The sequence below is a fragment of the Paramormyrops kingsleyae genome, chromosome 6, assembly GCF_048594095.1.
Source record: "Paramormyrops kingsleyae isolate MSU_618 chromosome 6, PKINGS_0.4, whole genome shotgun sequence".
Taxonomy (NCBI): domain Eukaryota; kingdom Metazoa; phylum Chordata; class Actinopteri; order Osteoglossiformes; family Mormyridae; genus Paramormyrops; species Paramormyrops kingsleyae.
The window spans coordinates 14209952-14233048 of record NC_132802.1 but is presented as its reverse complement, the minus strand read 5'-3'; the positions used below and the strand labels follow the sequence as shown (position 1 = coordinate 14233048).

At 42.4% G+C, this 23097-nt stretch overlaps 1 protein-coding gene across 1 annotated transcript; it reads left to right on the top strand.

Annotated features, from left to right (window-relative positions):
• Window positions 1–11189: 11189 nt before the first annotated feature.
• On the top strand, window positions 11190–20105 carry klhl35 (kelch-like family member 35). The gene is made up of 7 exons (XM_023840205.2): window positions 11190–11419; window positions 12608–13469; window positions 13842–14026; window positions 16934–17052; window positions 17863–18051; window positions 18233–18421; window positions 18556–20105. The coding sequence occupies exons 2-7, from the start codon at window positions 12622–12624 to the stop codon at window positions 18754–18756; spliced, it is 1731 nt and encodes a 576-aa protein (XP_023695973.1). The 5' UTR covers window positions 11190–11419; window positions 12608–12621; the 3' UTR covers window positions 18757–20105.
• Window positions 20106–23097: the final 2992 nt, after the last annotated feature.

Genomic DNA, 23097 nt, shown 5'->3' with positions numbered 1-23097 from the left:
GCTGTTTCCCCATGGAGTTAGATGAAAATCATGTTTTTTTTTTTTTCCAAAAATGAAACCTTTATCCATAAAAAAAATTAAACTTGTCAAACTGGTTCACAGCAGAAGTGGCCTGTTGACACAATGAATTATAGGCTTGAGATTTTCCATTAACACATTCAAAATTCAATATTAATGAGATGCACACGTGAGCTTTAAGGTACGGGCTTTCCTGGACTGAGGTCCTGGAGCCTCCACTAAAAAGCGGCCTTAATTAGCCTTGTTCAATCAAATTTTAAACCTAGAGTTGGCACCCATCCCGCATTTTACAGGATCATCATTCAGCCCCCAAGGCCCCAGGCAATAGCTGATGACGCCTCTGCCACACAAACCTCATCTCCCGCAGTTGCACAATTATAGGGTTATTGTGCAACTCTCAAATGCTATCATTCGAAAGAACAGTAGGTGGCACTAAATATGCAGTTTTACTTATTGCTTGTAAAACATTTGTATAAAACATATTTGTATAAAACATACAGTTAAATACAGTACATAATTCATTATCAACTATGTTACTGGTTTATGTTTTGTTTTAGAGATTACTGTAGCCCTGGTGTGTAGTACACTATACTATCTAGGAGTGTAACGATTGTTACGAGCCCCAGTCTAGGGTTGGGGCGTAACAGAATGGAAGGGAAAGGGGAACGTGAATAAGGGAAACACAGGGTGTGCGCAAGGGAACACACGTGGACAAAGGGGTACATTTTTCTCTTATTTTATTTACACGCGACAGACACAGAACAAATAAACCCGGTGCCAAATCTAACTTAACTACGTGCACGAGAAATCAACGAACAAAAACAACAAGTACTACCCCTCACTCCCTAACCAAACAGCATACACAAAAACTTGCAAACAAAAATGGCAATCACTCCCTAGTCCCTACGCACCTAACACAAACACAGAACATACACAGAGCAAAGCGTCAGAATCCGAGGGGCGCGCGAAGACGTAAACCAAGAACCGGGCAAGCAAACAAACAAGGGCAGAAGTACAGAAAAGGGCAAAGCAAATAATCGTAAACCAAAAAGAAAACCAAAGACAATCCAAAATAATGAGCAGAGCTCCTGAAGGTTACTTCTGTCAGGCTTTTCACTTCCGCCGGACGGAAGTGACGACCGGTCTTGCGGGGAATCGTGGGCGGGGTCCAGACGGGGAGGCGGAGCAAGGGTCGAGCCGAGTAGTCCTGGCCGTGGGCGGAGCCGAACGACAGCGGCGCGTAATACAATACATCGATTTGTATCGATATATCGATTCAACCACAAACGATCCGATGCATCGATGTGACCGCATAAATATCGATATATGCGTTTTTATTTTCTCGCCTGTTCCAATATTGTTTTCATGATCCACTCCGACGTATACATGGTCTACGCCCAATACGTCGATCGCGACCTACTGGTCGATTGCAAGGTAGTGTGGGTAGATCGTATGGCATAAAAAATAGAGGATGGATGACGCATTCAACTGCGCCAGCCGCTGCAAGCTACCGAGCCGCCTAGTTAGCCTCCAATTTTTTTCTACTAAACTTAAGAAAGGGTATAAGAATGAATGTGGGAGCTGGACCAATTAAGAAGCCAAAAACCTGCCACTTCCATACGGAATGGGAGGAGGACTGTTTTTTTTCCCACCATGTCATATTCGAAGTGCTATTCCGAAGAAGGGAAATGTGGAGCAGCATTTTCGGACTATTCATCAAAACTACAACATTAACTTCCCTCTGAAAAGCGAGCTGAGAAAGAGAAAGGTGAAGGAACTAAAATACCAGTTCAATTCAAAAATACTTTATTCATCCCAAAGGGAAATTAATAATAATAATAGTAAATAATAATAATTAATATTAAAGAATACTCAATATTTTATACATAAATATATGTTTTGCATTTTTATAGTAGGTAGATCATTTTGACTTGGTCATTAATTATAAGTAGCTGGCAAGCTAGCATACCTTCAGAGCGTGTGTTTAGTATGGCAGGTGACATAGGACGCTATGCTCAGAGCACACAATCTCCTGAACACGTTGACCATTTAATTTTTCTTTAAAAAAACAAATCTCTCAAAGCAGAATACTGACATACTTGTTTCACTGCAGAAGTCAGTCATGTTGATCTTCCTCATTCTACGTCTGTCCATGCAATGTTTTTTATTTGACTTTATTGCACTTTATTTTACTTGTTCTTGTTGTATCCCAGTGTATGGCGAGCGAGCAGGGAACGAGGAATCAGGATCAGGCAGACTGAAATCCAACAAACTGGGGTGGAGGGGGGGGGGGGTTATTGCAAGCACAGCACACAACACGGGGAAAACTTCAACGGCAGATCTGGGCGACAGACTCTGACGTGGACTTAAATACACAGGACTAGACGAAACAAGAAACAGCTGTGTGAGGACAGGAACAACCTAAGACAGGCGCTGTCGTAGACCCCTGGCACTGGGCTGAGGCACTGTTCGGGGTTTGGCCCACTCTCGGTCCCACGGGAGTATAAAGGTGTATGTTGATAGGGTGTGTGGGTTTTGGAGAATGTGTATGTGGTAAAGGGTGTGGGGTCTCCCAGGTGCAGTATCCTCAGTGGGATAAACAATACATGGAGTTGATTTTGCTCCACACTGTCGCATGCAGGTGCTAACATTAAATGGAATGGTGGAATAACCCTGTGGACTAATATAGCAAAAAAGTGTCTGGGGAATCATGTGTTGGGTCTGAGATATACTGGGATAAGCTTGTTAATTTGCTTTTATGATTCTGTCGTCACCCAGTAACAAGGTGTCTTGTTTAGTTTGGTGACCACCCAGCAGCTGTGTACTTAGTACAGATGGCAGCTGCCTTGAGAAGGGGAGTTTGTAGGATATCAGGGTCAGAATAGATATTTCATAGGTCTTGTGTTCAACGCCATTTGTTAAAGGGTAGATATGGGGAGTGCGTCAAGTAAACATTCACACCCTCCCGAAAGGGACTCAGAGATCGAGGGAGAGATAATGAGGAAATGTAATAAAGGGGATAAGGGGAAACAGTCCCCATGGCAGATAATGGAACGGGTTACTGGCTTGGGACTAAAGAAGGCTTGTAACACATCGTCAGACTGGGGGTAGACGGCCAAAGGAGGGCACTCTAAACATACTGGAGCTAGAATGTTGTGAAACAATGCTAGAAAGCAGGGAAAATGGTTATTGGGGTAAGGGAATATGCAGGCCAGAATATTACTATCAGTGGTAGTCTGTGGCCTTGAAGAGAGATAGGAAAGCTAGAGTGGAGCAGCGGAGAGGTAAAGTTAGCAGAGAGGAAAGGGGGGCCGATCCGACTGGTGCTGAGAAGAGGAAAAATAATAATTCAGATATCTGGTCCTGCCTGAAGTGTCCCCTCCCTTTTCAACACGCAAATCACACAGACTCACAGCAAAGTAATACTCCGGACAAAAGAGCAGCGGGGCGATGGGCGCTGGCAGCGGTTGGATGGACCACGTGTCACCAGCAGAGGGTGAATTGGTTGTAAGAAGAGCTGCATGACAATAAATATGTGTTGTTCCACTGCATTTGTTTTAGTCTTCCTCACTGTCAAATCCAGCCGCTAAGGGCCGCCTCGTTACAGTGACATATCGCGAGGGAGACAAAACACACATTGGCCTCCCAGTCAATACTTCAAATGGAGCTAACCCTGTTTGGCGGTGTGTCCTGGCTCGCATGAATAACAAAGCCAGGGGCAGGGCATCAACCCAGGGCAGGGCAGACTCTCCACCATGCCCTCACTCAGTCCTTCTCTCACACTCTGCGACCCAGGGTCCTAAATCCTTCCATTCTAGTGACCCCTTTTTCTCATATGATACATGGGGGACCAAACCTCCCACGTACCACTGTTCCTGGCCGGCTGACAAACAGACAGATGCCGCAGACCTGTCTTCTGCCACATAGAGGTAATCAAGCACAACAGTCTCAAAATCCTCCTTGTCCAGAAAACTGAGCAGTGCAATGCAATCTGCCAGGCTGCTCTTGTCCTTCAGGGATACAGTCTCTCAGGATTGTATCACCCACTAGCCACCAAGTGGCAAAGTTATCCTTCTCCAATAAGCAAAACAGTCCCAAAGCCTCTGAGGTCACTGTGAAACCGTCTTCCCCCATTTCCACCTTCATTCTCGGCGTACAAGGTCGCCGGTTCAAGCCCAGCCTCAGCACGTCTGCGGGTCCTTGAGCAAGACCCTTAACCCCCAGCTCCCTGGGCACCCCAAGACCCTCAACCCCCAGCTCCCTGGGCGCCGCTACAGGTGGCTGCCCTTCGCTGACAGCTTACTCTACAAAGAGCAAGTTGAGGGAGGCGTAAAGACAATTTCCCCACGGGGATCAATAAAGTATCAATTATTATTATTATTATTATTATTATTAGAGAAAGTCTTCCTGTTTCACAGAATGCTGTGGCATCAGTCCCACTGCCCCCCCCCCCTTCTTCAGCATCAGGGGCAGAAGGCTCAGCTCTCCAAAAAGGAGGAGGAACATAGGCAGGAGGACGAGGTGCAGGTGACACTTCAGGCAGGACCAGATATCTGAATTAGGCTTTTTCCTCTTCTCAGCACCAAGCTTCAGGCGGAGAAACAGCAGCAGTGGGATCGGCTCACCTTTCCTCTCTGCTAACTTTACCTCTCCGCTGCTCCACTCTAGCTTTCCTATCTCTCTTCAAGGCCACAGACTACCGCTGATAGTAATATTCTGGCCTGCACATTCCCTTACCCCAATAACCATTTTCCCTGCTTTCTAGCATTGTTTCACAACATTCTAGCTCCAGTATGTTTAGAGTGCCCTCCTTTGGCCGTCTACCCCCAGTCTGACGATGTGTTACAAGGGGATAGAAGGGGATAGGCAGGAGGACGAGGTGCAGGTGCAAAAAAGGGGATAGAAGTAATTTGTCAAACTATAGGCCAATCAGTCTAACTTGTATAACTGGTAAAGTTATGGAGGCTATAATCAAAGAGAAAATGGTAGATTACCTGGACTCAAATAACATTTTGAGGGATAGCCAGCATGGATTTAGGAGAGGTAGATCCTGTTTAACAAATCTGTTGGAGTTTTTTGAGGAAGCTACTCAGGAAGTTGATGATAAGAAGGCCTATGATGTCATCTACTTAGATTTCCAAAAGGCTTTTGATGTTGTCCCCCACAAGAGGCTCTCACTTAAACTCAAAGCGACAGGTATTTTAGGAACTGTAGCGACCTGGATTGATAACTGGTTAACGGATAGGAAGCAGCGAGTAGTTATAAGAGGCTCAATGTCACAGTGGGCCTGCGTTCATAGTGGGGTACCGCAGGGTTCAATTTTAGGACCACTATTGTTCCTAATTTACATAAATGATATAGACACCAATATATACAGTAAACTGGTGAAATTTGCAGATGACACCAAGGTGGGTGGTGTAGCAGATACTGAACTAGCGGCTCACCAGCTACAGCGGGATCTTAATTTAATTAGTGACTGGGCCGACACCTGGCAGATGAAATTTAACATAGACAAATGTAAGGTACTCCATGTAGGGAGCAGCAATATAAAGTACAGGTATTTTATGGGACCAACTGAAATAAAGGTAGCTGATTATGAGAAAGACCTTGGTGTGTATGTTGATGCTTCCATGTCTCATTCTCGCCAGTCCGTGGAAGCAATAAAAAAGGCCAATAGGATGTTGGGGTATATCTCCAGGTGTGTGGAGTTTAAGTCAAGGGAGATAATGCTAAGATTATACAATTCCTTGGTGAGACCTCACCTAGAATATTGTGTGCAGGTTTGGTCACCATATCTTAAAAAGGACATTGCGGCCTTAGAAAAGGTGCAGCGTAGGGCCACAAGAATGATTCCTGGTCTTAGAGGAATGTCATACGAGGAAAGGTTATTTGAGCTAAATCTGTTCAGCCTCAAGCAAAGGAGACTGAGGGGGGACATGATCCAGGTCTATAAGATTCTAACAGGTTTGGATGCTGTTCAACCGAATAGTTACTTCAGCATTAGTTCAAATACAAGAACTCGTGGCCATAGGTGGAAATTAGCGGGAGAACATTTCAAACTGGATTTAAGGAAGCACTTCTTTACACAGCGTGTAGTCAGAGTATGGAATAGTCTTCCTGATAACGTAGTGCAAGCTGAATCCTTGGGTTCCTTTAACTCTCCCTCGATCTCTGAGTCCCTTTCGGGAGGGTGTGAATGTTTACTTGACGCACTCCCCATATCTACCCTTTGACAAATGGCGTTGAACACAATACCGATGAAATATCTGTTCTGACCATGATATCCTACAAACTCCCCTTCTCAAGGCAGCTGCCGTCTGTACTAAGCACACAGCTGCTGGGTGGTCACCAAACTAAACAAGACACCTTGTTACTGGGTGACGACAGAATCATAAAGAACTAACATTTAACATTTAGTGTCCTAAAAGCAAATTAACAAGCTTATCCCAGTATATCTCAGACCCAACACATGATTCTCCAGACACTTTTTTGCTATATTAGTGCACAGGGTTATTCCACCATTCCCTTTAATGTTAGCACCTGCATGCGACAGTGTGGAGCAAAATCAACTCCATGTATTGTTTATCCCACTGAGGATACTGCACCTGGGAGACCCCACACCCTTTACCACATACACATTCTCCAAAACCCACACACCCTATCAACATACACCTTTATACTCCCGTGGGACCGAGAGTGGGCCAAACCCCGAACAGTGCCTCAGCCCAGTGCCAGGGGATGCATTCACTGTCCAGCCTTCACCACACAATGCCGCACCACGCAGGGCACACACCACCCTGCCCTCAGCCCCTGCTGCACCAAGCCTTATCACCGTCGTGTCTGGACCCCCTGCGGGTGATGGCTTCCCTGCCACCTTCCTTGTGCCCCGTCGCACAATATACAGTGGTGCCACCAAAATCACGGACTTTCCCAAGGTCTCGTGCATCCACCTCTTCCACGTAATAGGTCACTCAGGTCTCCACTTGGACAGCACCCTTTCCCTATCACAGGTGGATGAGCGCTCTCCCACTGGCCTTTCTAACCGTGGTCAGCGCTTCCCCGTGCTTGGATCCCCTCAGTCACGGTGGACTTTCACATAACACACTCAAACACTACCAAACACATAACCTTCAGCAACAAGCAAAGCAGCAGCAAGAATGAATAAACAGAGAAGCCTTTATCTCACCAAAACAGGTCTGGCCAAATCAGTCTCAGGAATGTTTGGGTCAGGTACAACGTGGTCTCCATTTTTCCTCGACGAGGGACTGGGCCAATCCTTAATCTCATCTGCATCTGGTCCCATCTGGGGTGCCAAACTGTGGTAGAAAAATGATAAATCAAGCACTTAGAATAAAAGTCTGGACCTCTTAGTTTGGCGAGTAAAGAAAATCTCTTTTATTCCAGAAAGTTCAGCAAAGCGCTCCCATCACACTCTGGCCCTTGGTACCAAGTCACCCCCGGCACACAGAGCAACCAGTAGATAAACCATAACTCCGAGGACTTCTTCTTGCTGGAATAAAAGAGATTTTCTTTACTCTCCATGCTGACTAAGTATGCAGTTCATTCGTACCGCAACTATGCTGTGTAACCGGAGCAAATGTTTATTGTTTTATGCGTTTGTAATTTAAAATAAACATATCGCGCTGATCGCAGTTCGCGTTTTGCTGTGTTAATGCCGCTCAGTTTAAGAGTATTGTATGTTCATTTGTGTTTTGTAATACTAATGGTTAATATAATTTAATATCTATATTTGTTTAATGCTTATAAAACTATGTTACCTGTGAGCGGTAGTTATATGTTGATTCCTATGTTTTTATTTCTGTTTCAGTGAACCACAATTGCATAATCCCCCAACGAGTATCCTTTTTTAATTCATTGAAATGTAAAGGATTGTGTGAAATTTCATTATTTCGACTACTATCCCCAGTATCGAAATTAATCGTATCGTATCGTATCATGGGAATTTCTGAGGTATTAAAAAAAATCGAACCGTTGGCTTAAGGATGTATCGTATCGCGAGGAAAGCTGTGATTTACAACCCCTAATACTATCTAGTAAAAATTATAATCTTCAAACGACAACATCGCCTAAAAACACATTTCTCAAAATGTATTCCCGTGTAACCCCCCTCCCCCCTCCCAAAAAATAAGCCTACACCCTCAAAGAAAATAGTAGGAGGGCCTCTGCATGCCATATTTATTTTTGTATGTCTATGTTGTCTTTCGTGTAAAAGCTGTTTTTAAAGTCTCAGACAAACACTGTTTTGTTTCACTGTGTGTCTGTATATTTGAAAATGACAGTACAGTTTGACGTGAGTTTTAAAATTGTACATTTTATTATATAGGTTTGCTTTAAACTAGAGATTCCAAAAAGTCTGCTAAAATCATAATCTTAAAATTCGTGAGCTGTGAAACTCTCAGGTGCAATCATTCGAAAAAACAGTAGGTGGCACTAAATATGCAGTTTTAGTTAGTGCTTCTTAAGCAGCATTTTAACCGTGCATGGAATGTATTATGTTCTAACCATTGAGTATTTTCCCCATTCGTTTTAAATACATTCAATAACTTTAGCGGTACAGTACATCCATTCATTTTCTGAAACCGCTTGTCATGTTCAGGGTTGCGGGTGGTTTATTAATTTCTTATGTGAATTCCTTTAATAAATTGATGTATTTGTACACTTGGAACTTCCACAGAGTGAGTCCTTACAATTTATCCTTCAATATTCCATTCAAATCCATGTCATTGTCACTGTCACTAAAACCTGTTGAAGAGCTCATCTTCTTGCTCTTTCCATAGAACATAGCTGGGGTCATTTTTCTGAATGGAACAAATAAGAATCATATTTCTGTTGCAAGTTGCAATTTCTGCAAACTAAATAGCTGCATTAATAGCTCCCCATTGCATCACAGTGGGGAAATATGTTTGTCACACCTGCCTGTCAGTAATTAATCAGGAAACTGACCCTGCTCTGGTTTGGGTTCAATTAGAGCAGATCAGTGACCAGTGTACACTGCTTGGTCATCAGCATTGCTCTTGGGCTCAGTAGCAACCTTCACAGAGGTGTTTTATTTTGGGGCTAATCTGTGTAGGTCAGTTTTCTCCATGCCTGTCAGTAGCCAGCAGGTATTGGTTTGGTGGGCTGGATTAGCTTGGGCTTTATGGTCCTTGACTGGCATTTGGCCTTGGGCTTCTGGTTAGCCAGTTTTTGTGTTGGGACTAAATGATCCCAAGTGGCCACCTTCCCATGGCTGATGTACTGTGCTGTTTGCATCCTGTTTCTGGGATTCTGTTTTGGGTTTTGTGTTTTTGTCCCTGTTGCCTTTAGGTTCCTGGCTTGGGTTCTTCAGTCCTCTGCAGATGAGTCAGCCATCTATTTCACCTCATCCTGGGGCTGTCCATCCAGACAGTGGCCCAAACCCCACTGGATCCCTGTTTCCAGCTGTGTTGGGGCTGTTGGTCTGGGGGGGGGGGGGGGGGGGGGGGGGGGGAGAGCAGAAGACCTGGCATGTGGGGTGGACACTCTGGGGTGAGATGTTCTGTCATAGGTCTGATGGCATGGAGGCTAATAAGTGACATTATTGTAATTGTAGAACTTGCAATATGGCATCATATTCTCTAATGTAGAACTTACTGTAGAAGATAGTTTCTATTTAACTTACCAAATATGCAGCAAAAATCAGTATGCACAGAAATCTGTTTAGAGGCACAATTTCTGTAGTGTACTGACGTCTTCTATATGAGAGACACGGAGAAATATATAATATTCACGGAGATTCAAATATAATATGACATACAGACACCACAGTTGGGCAGTTTAAGCTGTACAACGTGGTCCTGGCAAGTACAATGTGGTCCCGCAAGACTATAATGGAGCTGAAAATTTCCTGTCACATAGTGACGTCGTAGCGCAACGCAGTCCTTACGTGTTTGTGGTGATACTGGTCTATACAAACCTACTACTGTAGGGTCGTATAAAATATACAATTATGTACTGGACATAATACATGATAATCAACTATTTTACTGGTTTATGTAAATGAGATGTTCTGTCATAGGTCTGATGGCATGGAGGCTAATAAGTGACATTATTGTAATTGTAGAACTTGCAATATGGCATCATATTCTCTAATGTAGAACTTACTGTAGAAGATAGTTTCTATTTAACTTACCAAATATGCAGCAAAAATCAGTATGCACAGAAATCTGTTTAGAGGCACAATTTCTGTAGTGTACTGACGTCTTCTATATGAGAGACACGGAGAAATATATAATATTCACGGAGATTCAAATATAATATGACATACAGACACCACAGTTGGGCAGTTTAAGCTGTACAACGTGGTCCTGGCAAGTACAATGTGGTCCCGCAAGACTATAATGGAGCTGAAAATTTCCTGTCACATAGTGACGTCGTAGCGCAACGCAGTCCTTACGTGTTTGTGGTGATACTGGTCTATACAAACCTACTACTGTAGGGTCGTATAAAATATACAATTATGTACTGGACATAATACATGATAATCAACTATTTTACTGGTTTATGTATTTACTTTTTATCGTTGTTTTAGAAACAGTTTATACTGTTTCTACTTGAAAGTTTACGGTAGCCCTGGTGTGTATAGTAGCCTACACCATTCATACATACCATCTATAGGTTTGTGTAAATAGTAATTATGATGATGGCATGACTAAATCACCTAAAGACATATTTCACAAAATGTATCCGGGTTGTTAACGCACGAATACAACAATTGAGTATGTTGCACTTTATTTCTGAATAACGAGGAAGTGAAGCGAAATGATCATATGGTAACACCGTACCATTGACAGTTAGCGTAGGCAATTTTATGAGGGGAAGGTACATTACCTGACTCATTCGGGACGACAATGTAACTATATGGTCAAATAAAACTGACTGGTTTCATAGAATTATTTCATACAAATACCACATTGGATCTATCTGAAATAGACAAAGTAGATGCACAAATAAAAACAAGTAGCGATATAAGGTAACTATCCTTAGTTATATAAATAGCGGTTGCATTAATACATAGTCATTGTTTGGATAAGTGAACTGGAGCCGATGCATTTTGCATGAAATACAACGGAAAGCAGGGTCCCTGCATATTTTATTTATGCTTTACTCAGAGGCTTAGTCTTCCCACATGCCCTGATCAGCCACGCGCGCGGGGTCACCGCTGTCCCGCCCACACGGCGACAATAACGAGTGGGAATCTAAACAAAAAGGCGTCACGTGCGCACCCTGACCATCCTGCTGTTTTCATACTGGCTTTATAACACGCCAGCGCGTCTCCTTCACATCAACATAAGGCACCGGGCTCGTCCTGCACCGATACTACTTCTCAGTTATCCAGAATCTACCTGACCTAGTCGCGAAGGTAAGTTTGATATTTGTTATAATAAGAACACTTCATTTAAAATGACAATTGCATATGGACTAATTGTTTCACCATGTAACCTTCTAAATTTGGGCTACCGATTAGATTAAGACATTAAGAATGATTTAGCAAACGAAAAACATATCTGCACCATGTGATTCAGGAAAAATGCAACTATAGTGAAAGTAAGAAAGAAAGAAACATAGGTAGGTAGAATTAAAAGAGAGAGAGAGAGAAAGAAAGAACGGAATAGTTTGAAGTTTACGGTCACGAATCCGCAGTTTAACAATAGGCGCCTGTTTCGGTATCAGTTGCAACTCAGCATCTAAACTGCTCCGTTTCAGCGGCATGATGCTATCGCTTGAGGACCATCTGCTGCGATTATCTCTTAGATCATAGATTTCAACGTATGCCCACGCGCACGTTCGCATTCGTATTGCTTTCATCTTTTTAATTCAAAAGTGTTTTTAGGGCTATGTAGATTGATCCTTTTGATCAAGGCTACTATTTGAGTGGCAGTGTGTGTGTGTGTGTGTGTGTAATAGAAACTATTTATGCTGTTCAATAAGCAGTATTCTTTGTTCTTTTATGACGGGAATGTCACACTTTCATTCTAGCATCTTTTCTACAGTTATTATCAATGTAAACGGAAAAAACTAGAGAAGTCGAAAAGGTAATTAAATATTACCCAGTTAAATCAGCTGTTACAGTGGCGGCATCCATCCAGGGAAAATAGCATTAGTACTTACGAATGAAATGTAATAATGTATCATTCTTCACCATGCGTGATTGTGAAATAAGTCGGTGTGTATGTGATTATGATTAACCTTATAATTAAAAAATAAGATAAACAATGAACAGATGAAATTTAATTAAAATGATAAGAGGTTGTTCAAAAATTTGGAGAAAGAGTAATAGTAATAAGAGTAATGCCGTCTGTATAAATATGAAAGTTGGGAGTGATCACTTTAACATGCACTATTATGCTGCCCTCATCCGAATATAAGTGTCTTGATCCCTGAAGAAGACTTAAATGTTTTTTAATTATATATGTTTTAATTGTATAATTGTTGAGAATTGCTGTCAATTGCTGCCATGAAGCCAGTTATCAGCAGTACAGTTTACGCTATCATACCATAAAAACACATGTAAACTTCTGTCACATGAGCACCACATTTTATTTTGTAGATCCATTATCCCTGATGAGATTCAAGAAAACTGTGACCCAAATGGAGCGACAAACTGTGGATGACTTTTCCTCAGAATCTTGCTTTGCAAAAGAAATACTGCAGGTGCTCAGCACATACCGGAAGAGTGGCATCTTCACGGATGTGGTGCTGCAGGTGGAGGACCAGGAGTTCCCTTGCCACCGCGCTCTGCTCTGTGCCAGTAGCATCTATTTCCGCTCTATGTTCCAGGGCCAGCTCCGCGAGAGCCTCCAGTCTCTGGTCAAACTGCAGGGCATCTCCCCAGTTGCCATGCAAAACCTGCTCGACTTCATGTATGAGGGCAAGGTTGATGTGGATGAGGAGAATGTTGAAATTGTGTTCAGGGCTGCTGACCTGCTTGGTGTGAATGTGCTTAGTAAGGCCTGCATCCAGTTCCTGGAGCAGCGAGTCGACCACTCCAACTGCCTGGGCATCATGGACTTTGCCAGCTCCTTCTTCATCCAGCCACTGGCAGAGCAGTGCCAGAAGATTCTCTATCAGGACTTCGTGGAGGTGTATAAGCATGAAGAGTTCCTCAGCCTGACCAAGGGGCGCCTGATGGAGCTGTTGTCCTGTGAGCAGTTGAAGGTTCACCGTGAGGAAGTCTTGGTAGAAGCCATACTCAAATGGGTTCACCATGACCCAAGTGAAAGGAAAGAAGCACTGAAGGACCTGCTGGAGTGTGTCCACCTACCCTTGGTTGACCCTGTCTTCCTCGTTAAAACACTGGAAAGTGATAAGATCCTCCAAGATTGCAAAGAGTGTCTCCCTCTGCTTCTGGAAGCCATGAGATATCATATCTTTGGAAAAGAAGTTAATTCTTCCAGGACAGTGCCAAGAAGGTATGTTCCCAAGATCTTAGATTTAGAAAACATGGCAAGAATTTTTTTCTTGGTATAGACAAAAATTTATCAAATAAGAAAATAAGTACCAAATAGGAAATAATTGGTTCTAAGTATTTTATATTGTCTTTAAAAACACTGAATTGCTTCCCATTCTTGGGAAATTAGTATTATGTTACGCAGTCTTCTTACTTTCCTCATGGTAATTGTCGCATCAGAAGCAGTCTAATTTTGTTCTGAAGTGAAGGATAATTAATTTCTACTTGGGTCCAGTATGACCAAAATAGCACAGAATTGGTCGATTTCATCTGGCACTGTGCTCATGCACACATCCGTCAACTTCTCCTTAGTTTAGCTCTTGTTTTCACTCAGGTCAACCGTGAGAATGGAAGTGATCGTCGTGATTGGCGGTTGTGACAGAAATGGCCTCTCTAGGCTGTCCTGCACACAGAAGTTCAACATTCACACAAAAGAGTGGCTTCCGGCAACTTCCATTCCCGGATACTCCAAGTCCGAGTTTGCAGCCTGCGAGCTTCAAAATGACATCTACGTTTCAGGTATAATCCAGTAATACAAGAATCAAACACACTGTCAGATATGAGATTATCCTTTTAAGTAAATATAGACTTTACATGTTTCTTACAATTATTAACATTTTACCCATTGATGTACAACAAGACATTCATAGAGTAAAGATGAAAACAGAGCCATAATTTGGAAAACATGTTTAATGATTTACAAAATTCAGATGCTCCTCTACTTACGAACTTTCAAATTACGAACTTTCAGACATACAAACAGAGAGGACTGTAAGTCCAAATCGTGTTCATTTGGTTCCTGTTTCTTGTCCGCAACATCAACTTTTTCTTCTGCGCAGCCTAGTATGACTTCTGGCCGCTACTCCCGCCGTGCAGCAGCGTAGCCTGCGTACTCCCAGCACCCTAGTTCTTTGTACTTGCGTATACCCTTAAAATGATGTTGAATAACGACTTACGAACATTTCAAGTTACGAACGGCCGTTCGGAACGTATCTCATTCATAAGTAGAGGAGCGTCTGTAGTAAAATTATTATTAGACATACAGCACCCTCCACAATTATTGGCACCCCTTGTAAAGATTTGCAAAAGGGTTAGAAAAAATCCACCTTTTGGTGAAGCAGCTTCATGTCACACAGAAAAATTAAGAAAAATCTAACCTTTCATTAACATAAATTTATTCCAAGAAAAAAAAATCCTTCATAAAGAAATAACAAACAAAAACACATGTGCCACGATTATTGGCAGCCCTGGAAATTATACTGAACACAATGTGTAGACTCCGCAACGTCCATATTTATTGTCGCTGCAAACTACTGTGCTTTCGCTCGATTAACAAAATAAAACGTTTCTACTGCCAAATCTTCCAATCACAAATGGTTTAATTTCGACATTCAGCCAGTATCCATCTGTCATTCTCACATTTGCCAGACTAATTAAACATTTCCATCCTGAAAGAGTACAGCCACGTCAGAAACTGTGTGGCTCCATGTTCCATCATTACAAAGAAAAAACGGTTAACTAGCCCTCCCTTTCTCCCACAGCAGCAGGCGAGCACAATTTACATATGTTCTTAAAGAGATACTACCAAATTTACAAATACATACCAAACAAAAAAGCAAAACAAAATTAATCAATAAAAAAAACAATTTACATATACAAGAGGGCTCCTGTACAATGTAACTGAAGCATGTTTCCCCTGTAAACTGTACATCTTTGAGTTGAATGGAGTGAAGAGGAACCTTCAAGCTGTAATCCATGACTTCCTGGTTAACAGGGATACGAACATGAGGTGACACAGAGCCCAAATTCCCTTAGTCATTGATCAACATGGGAATGATAAGAGAACATACAGACCAAATGAGGGAGAAGAATGTTGACCTTCATAAGTCAGGAAATGGGTATTAAAAAATAGCTACTTGCCTTAAAATGCCCATTTCTACTTTTAGGGCAATAATAAAAAAGTGGACAACAACTGGAACTGTTACAAACCTGCCTGGAAGAGGACCCAAGTTTATTTATCCCCCACGTACAGTGAGGTGGATTGTAAAAGAGGCAAAAAAATCCCCAAGGATGACTGTTGGTGAATTACAACACCAAGTAAAATCTTGGGGCTACCACGTCTCTTTAAAAAAAATGCCCCCCTTCATGCTAACAGATTATTTAGAAGGTATGCCAGAAAAAGCTTTTATTTGTCAGTTAACCACAAATGTAAGCACCTAGAGTTCGCGAAACACTACTACAACTTTGACTAGAACTAAATTCAATGGTCTGATGAAACAAATAATGAAATATATGGTGGGTTTGGCGTAAAAAGAAGGATGGCTATAATGAAACAAACCGTATCCCAAATGCAAAATATGGTCAAGGTTCTGTGATGTTGTGGGGCTGCTTTTCCTCCAAAGGCCCTGGAAACCTCGTTAGGGTACATGGCATTATGGACTCCATGAGATACCAGGAAATTTACATCAAAATTTGGCTGCCTCTGCAAGGAAACATAAACTGGGCCATCATTGGATCTTCCAGCCAGACAGTGATCCTAAGCACATTTCCAAATCAACACAAAAATGGTTAGCTGACCTGCAGAATCAAGCTTCTGCCATGGCTATCTCAGTCCCCTGACCTGAACCCCATTGAAAACCTGTGGGCTGAGCTGAAGAGGAGAGTGCACAAGAGAGGGCTTAGGACCCTGGATAATCTGGAGAGTAAAACTGGTATCATGAAGGATCAGCTGGCATGATGAAGGACAATGCTCTTCTCAAAATTCTTTTCCAAAGAAACTCATCTGCAGCAGATAGAATATCTTGCTGCCATTCCATTGAAAGCTTAGGCTTGCAATGTGGAATTACTAGTTTTGATGCAAGGCAGTTTTAATTTCCAGTGTAATATTTACAATAGTTTCTGCCCTCTATTTGTTTCAGTCAGTAATTGGTTGTCCAATATGACATATAATAAATTAAAAATTAGATGAGTTTTTCATCTCTTCTATCATTCTCTTGTATCTTGAACATCAGCAGCACTGATTGTGTGGGACCTAGTCGCTGACAACAATGGATGTTAAACATTGGCGTGTGATTTGGTTCACAGTTACATCTCAAACAAAAACACACACACATTTGAATAATACTGATCTACTTTCATTAAATGCTACAAAACATTAAAAACATGCACTGCTTGATAAGTCCTTGCATAGCAACAAATTAAACAAATTAGTTATTCAAATAAAACTCAAACAACGGGACGTGACATTTTAAAAGTTAATAGGACTTGACCTAGAAAAATCTATAGCTGACATTAAGATACCATACATTCATATTAATAATTCAGCTGGAGTGAAACTTCGGCTAAAGTTTGCCTAAATTAATATTTGTTGACTTGTCTCACACAAGGAAGTGAAACGCTTTTGTTTGCTGTTACTGCTTGTCGCAGGAGGCCAGCTGAACAGCATTGATACGTGGCGGTACCTGCCTCAGCTCGACCAATGGGTGCGCGTTGCCTCCTTGGCCAATGGCAGGTGGCGACATAAGATGACAGCTCTCCAAGGAAAGGTAAGAGTCATGGTTACAGCACGCGATGAATAAAGCTGTAAAAATACAATCCGCAACACATGCACACACAATTTGCTGGATAATTGACTAGAAGGACAGTAACAACAAATACGACGACAAAAATAATAGTAAAAGGGACCCTGCAATGCTTACCAGGATAAATGGTTATGAAGCAGAAATATATGAGTACTTCACCATGACCTTCTACTTAATAAAGGATATGAAATGATGTAATGGATGGATATGTGCAGCACTGTGCGAGTCTTAGGTTTAAATGATCTTAATGATGGTGTAAATCAATAATATTATGTCTGCCAAAGTGTGTCAGCTTATCCATTTCTAAGCCTCTCCTAAAGATACCCCAGTATCTGTAGCAACCCTCCAATACACCAATGTTTTTTTTGATTGGACCACTACCGCAACTCATATGGCTAATGAATAAATCAATAAGTTGCTGAACTAATTAAGCTCATTAATTTATTGAGCTGGTGGTGAAATTTAACAAATGCATGGAATAGCTGGGATGCTCCTGATGAGAGGTTTGGGAACCGAAGCGATGTTCATCCAGCCATCCAGGAAGATATCAGTAACTTTTTGGAGAACAGAAGATATTCTTCCTCATTTTTTTGTGTCACTGTTAATTTGCATGCTTTCTCATGTTGTGTTTTGTTCTCTGAGTAAATATGTACTCACTACCAAGAGAAACAGTTTTAAACATTTTCTTTGACTTTTGCACGGTACTGTGTGCATGTATGGATGGACGGACGGACAGACAGACAGTAATGGAAGTGTGCTTGCTTGTGGTTGCAGCTGTATGCAGTAGGTGGTTTCAACGGGCACCAGAGGTTGTCCAGCGTGGAGTGTTACAGCGCCTACGATAACCAGTGGCAGGAGATGGCTCCTCTGCTGCTGCCCGTGAGCTCTTCTGCTCTGGTAGCCTGTTCCGGGAAGCTCTATGTCATCGGAGGTGCCCTCAGTGAAAACTGCAACACGGATAAGGCAAGCTTCAGGCAGTGCTCTCGGCACACTCAAAAAAACACACATTCAACTGAATTTGGTCCTGAGAGAAATTCTGCATACATGACAAAGTCTTTATTTGTAAACAACGCATACTGATGATGCGTCAATGTTGTGAGATTTCTGCAAGACGAGGGAAGCTAACGCTCTGTAACTGGTACAGGTGCAGTGTTATGACCCTGTTAATGACCAATGGAGTTATATGGCACCCAGCCCCTTTACTCAAAGGTGTATAAGTGCCACAACCTTCAATGACATCATCTATGTGGTTGGTGGCCTCCTGGATGACATATACAAGTACACCCCAAGTCTGGATACTTGGAGTAAGGTGGCCAGCTTGCCTATGAAACTGGTAAGCTACCGTACTAGTACTCTAACCATACCCTAACGCGCATTACTGATAGATTGTGTTCAAAAGCAGCACGGGTAGCTGTAGCTATAACAGCCGTGTTTGAAAATGACTCTTCTGGGTTCTTGGGTTTTTAGGAAAGCTGTGGTTTGACGGTGGCCGACGGAAAGATATACATCCTTGGAGGGAGAGACGAGAGCGGCTATGGCATCGACAAGATCTGGACCTTCAATCCCGAGAGCAGACAGTTGACCGAAGAGTTGCCCATGTCACGGTGCGTGAGCTACCATGGCTGCGTCACTGTCACACAACACTTCCCCATGAAGCCCCATGTCTGAGCAGTCTTCTCGAGCTCCACGTGCACTTCTGGATGGAACTGTAGCCTTCAGTTTAAAGGTCACTTCCTGAAGTACTGGCACAGCTGTTTGAGGATCCTCAGAGCTGAACTATCTAGAAATCGAGATTGAAGCTATGTCCTTTAATCGTTCCTGATTCCATTCTCGATTGCTGTTTTTGTTGCATTTGGTCAAACTGGAAGAATGACCTATTTTAGTTTGCGACATGGAATGCTTTCACATTCACAACTCAGACAAGTTTCCTTAGTACTTACAAATAAGAGCATTTTAAGTATTTACAGGATTTCTCATTTGTGAGGGGCTATTTAGGGGCGATGAAGTGAATTTATGAAACCGAGTTCTACTACTACCATTATTTATACAAAAAAATATTAAATGTGTTATTATTTATTAAATTGTTATATATTAACATGAGGCAATGGCCTTACTTGTATGGAAATTTTCTTAAGCACTATTTCATTTTACCGTTGCATTTTTTTGTAATTGCATCCTGAAACTAACGCTAATACATTTGTTCTTTGTTTCACTTCATACATCAAGACTCAATCAAATATTTTCCTCAGGAATGAAACAATTCTGGTTACCCTGTCCGATTAGGCGCATAGTTCAACAATATGTTAATTTTCAGTTTAAACCACAACCACATTCCAAAACATCCCAAATTCCAGACTGATTCTTTGGAAAAGACAAGAGCCTAGATAACAGAAAGGGGTTCGGGGGGGAATGCTATGTGTTTACCGCAACATAATCTGATTCTGAAGAACTGCACTAATTAGTGACCCTCGTTTACTGTCAGCAGCAAGTATCTGCCTGGAAGAACAGGTTTAAAATGTGATCTGTATGTCTTTGAAGGACATGTACATACACCAGCAAAGTATATCTACCTCCTAAGTTCGGTCGTTTAATTGATCTTTACATGAGGACTTGCTGTTAAATTAACCCTTTCTTGGAATGAATGACTGATACTCTATCACGTCTGGTATACCATAAAATCTGACATAACAGTCTGCCGCTTTGCCAGCGCAATGTAGTTTTTGTGTCAGTCAGCCGATTGCTGTTTTAGGTAATATTTTACACTTTTTAATGTTTTCTTGTGATGCATCATTGTCGCATAATGTTTCAATGTCTCCTAATGATAGTTTGTATTTGCTTTGTGACATTTTATGTTTTTATCATGAGCTTCAGATGAACTCATTTTTACAAAATGTGTGCACATTTAATTTTTATTATATAGCAAAAAAGCAGAAAATCCCTGTAATGTGAAAGACATTATTATATAAATCATTCAGTATTCAACAAGCCGATTATTCATTTACTTTTGTAGTAATGACTGCGTCATACTTTGGTAAATATATTTTATAATGTATTTGTCTTATGTTGCAAATTATTAAAAAATTTCATTGGAATTTAAGGTAATCATTTGTTCTTATTTGAAATTTGCAAATAAGTGCATATATTGAAATGTTTTCAAGTTCATAACATTGGAGTATCCATACATCTTGCAATTACTTATGCTGGTCTAGGTCATGGGGAACAACAACCCTACCCTAGGCAGCAGAGGGCACAACATTTAAAAGATTTACTATTATTATTATTATTATTATTATTATTATTATGTGGACATTGAAAAATTTATATTACACTCTTTTGTCAGATGCACAATGAAACATATACCAGTCAGATCGACAACATATGGATAGTAGTGCAAATGCATTGTGTTCTACAGCCTTATTGTGTGGCCCAGTATTCATAGTGTGGACAGTAAAGAAGCAGCAGGAGGTTGATGGCAGATGAGCTCATGATTGGTTCATTACACTAAGACTCTGTACAGCTGGGGTCCTGCAGGAGATGAGGCTGTAATTTCTAATGACTGCCACTAAAAGCCTTTTCACACGCTGAAAACAGATTGGAAAGAATCCCTAAGGACTCCCGCCATGTCCTACTTTAAATTATAGCCTGTGTCACCGGATTCATACATTTCTGTTCAGCTTTTAGTAAAACCTCATAGAGAAATACAGAATATCTGCAGATCTGGATTGTAATCAGATTTAATCAGTTTCACTTTTAGAGCAGTTATACGGAAGTTGATTCAGATATGACCATGAAGTGAGTTTTTAGCAGACATTTGGTGATTATTAGAAGGTTACTGCTAATCCTTCTTTTAGAATAACCAAACAATAACAAAGCAATGCTTACATTTCAAGGCTATCATGTGATGCAATTCGTATTTTGAATAAAGGAAAAAAATATTACTTCTACCAGAATTATTCAATGAAGCCCATGTTTTAACTACTCCATTAAGCTGGAAGTTAAAACCCCAAAGATTAAAAAGACTTCTGTGGCCCTTTAACACTTACAAGTATGCCAGTATGTTTAATGTTTTAACAATTGTCCTAGCCAAGCGTATTATATTACATCTAAAGAAACTTCATGTGTGGTTACTATCTTTCAGCAACTGAAAGAAGTCAGTTATTTTTTTGTTCAAGAAATACAAAAAGTACTTTAAAAACTATCTCTTTTTAAACAGCAGGTCTGATGCTACATAAGGAATTACATGGCCAGCTGAACAGCACTGATACGTGCCTTACACTGCCTTTAAAGAAAGAAATTAAAAGGTTATGACATTATGACACATACATTTAGGGCCTTGGGGGTGGGCACACAAAATGGCATCCGGAGGGCGGTCTGTTCACTCAGCCTTACCTCTGGTGTCAGTGCCCAGTTCTCAATTTTAAGTCGCACATAGACATTGAGGGTTCTGGGGAGGGGCCGAGCTGACACCAGCTGTTGATTGGCAGAGAGTGGTTAGCACCATGCCCTTCCCCTGTTTTAAAAGCACTTTAGAACAACACGCATCAACACCACATCTGAGCGGGCAAAGGGAAGCATGGGGTCTTTTCACACCCCCGTTCTCTGTTCGCCATCTGGAGCCGGGGGCTGAGAAGAGCTGGCCGTCCGGTCGGGGTCTGGGCTGGTGGGCTTCTCGGCTGCTGCGGAGTCTGGGGTGGTCTTCTGGTCCCCACGCCAGAGGAAAAAAGGGATCCATCTCCGAGGTCTGGTGGCGGATTGCCCCTCTGGGGGCGGTGGTGCCTGGATCTCGGAGTATAGAGTATATATGGGGAGTGTGAGTGTGTGTACGGCGTTCATTTCTGTGTGTCTCCATGTTGGGCGAATGGCTGAATATTTGTTTATGTGTGCATGAGGGTGGGAACGTATGCTTGTGTATGTGTGCGCCTGTTTGTCTTTACGCAGGTGTCAGGTTGGGTCTTAGACTCCACCTGAAATAACATCTCGGGCTCTATTCCACTCCCTGCCGGTGGATGAGGCCCCCTGCTGCCGATGCGTTGGTGGTTCTCGATGTCCGGGGCTGGATGCTCTGGTGTGCGCTGGCTCACTCTCGGCGGTTGCTTGCCGGGGCTGGCCCTTCCGGCACTGTCGGGCCCCAGCTGGGGGGCCCTTGGATCTCTGGGCCCGGGGTCCGGTCTGGCCTGGTGTGGCCGGCCGCCAGCGGAGCCTGCATGCTCGCCTCCACAGCCCCCTGGGGCTCCTGCGATGTGGCTGCCGGATGGCCCCCCTCCAGAGTGCTCCTCTGCCCTTTTCTAGGTGGGGGCTGTAATTGTCCCTACAGTGGTCCTCCTGGGGTTCCCGTGCCCTGGGGGGCCTCTGGATGTCTGGGGCCCGGGTCTCTTCCGTGTCAGCTTCATGTCCTGGGGGGGCGGGGCTGTGGCTCCCCACACACACTACTAGAAATTTACATGGAGAAACCTTATGAACAGCAGCGCGCTGACACACACAGGTGTGCACACAAGTGTTCACATGGGTGCGCGGACAGGTGCTCACGGACGCGCGCTGTCTTGACCAGCTGTTGCTTCTGGGCATGTGTTGTAATGCTGGGTGTGTGTGCTGTTCAACAACAATTAACGTTTGATGTTCGTTGTGATTCGTAAAGATGTTGGTTGTTGTTTTCTCTCTTCAGCAGACATTGAAGCAGATTATCTGTTTTTTTTTCTCTCTCCCTCTCTCTCTATCCTCCTTCTCTTGAGGAAGTAAATCAAAATAATAAATAAATAAATAAATAAATCAATAGAAATAAAGCAGTCCTCCGCAGAGGGGGGGTGGTGGAAGGAATATTTTTTTAAAAAAAAGGTTATGACATGCAACGTGTTTATTGCTTCATATGAGTCTCTGTTTCACTGGTAAACTGACATGCAATCCAAAGAGTTTATTTTAGACGTGGGGTCTATAAACGCCATCATCTCTGTCTAGCAGGGCCACGGTCTCACCTAACATGCACTTCCGTGTGTGTGTGTGTGTATTTGCTGT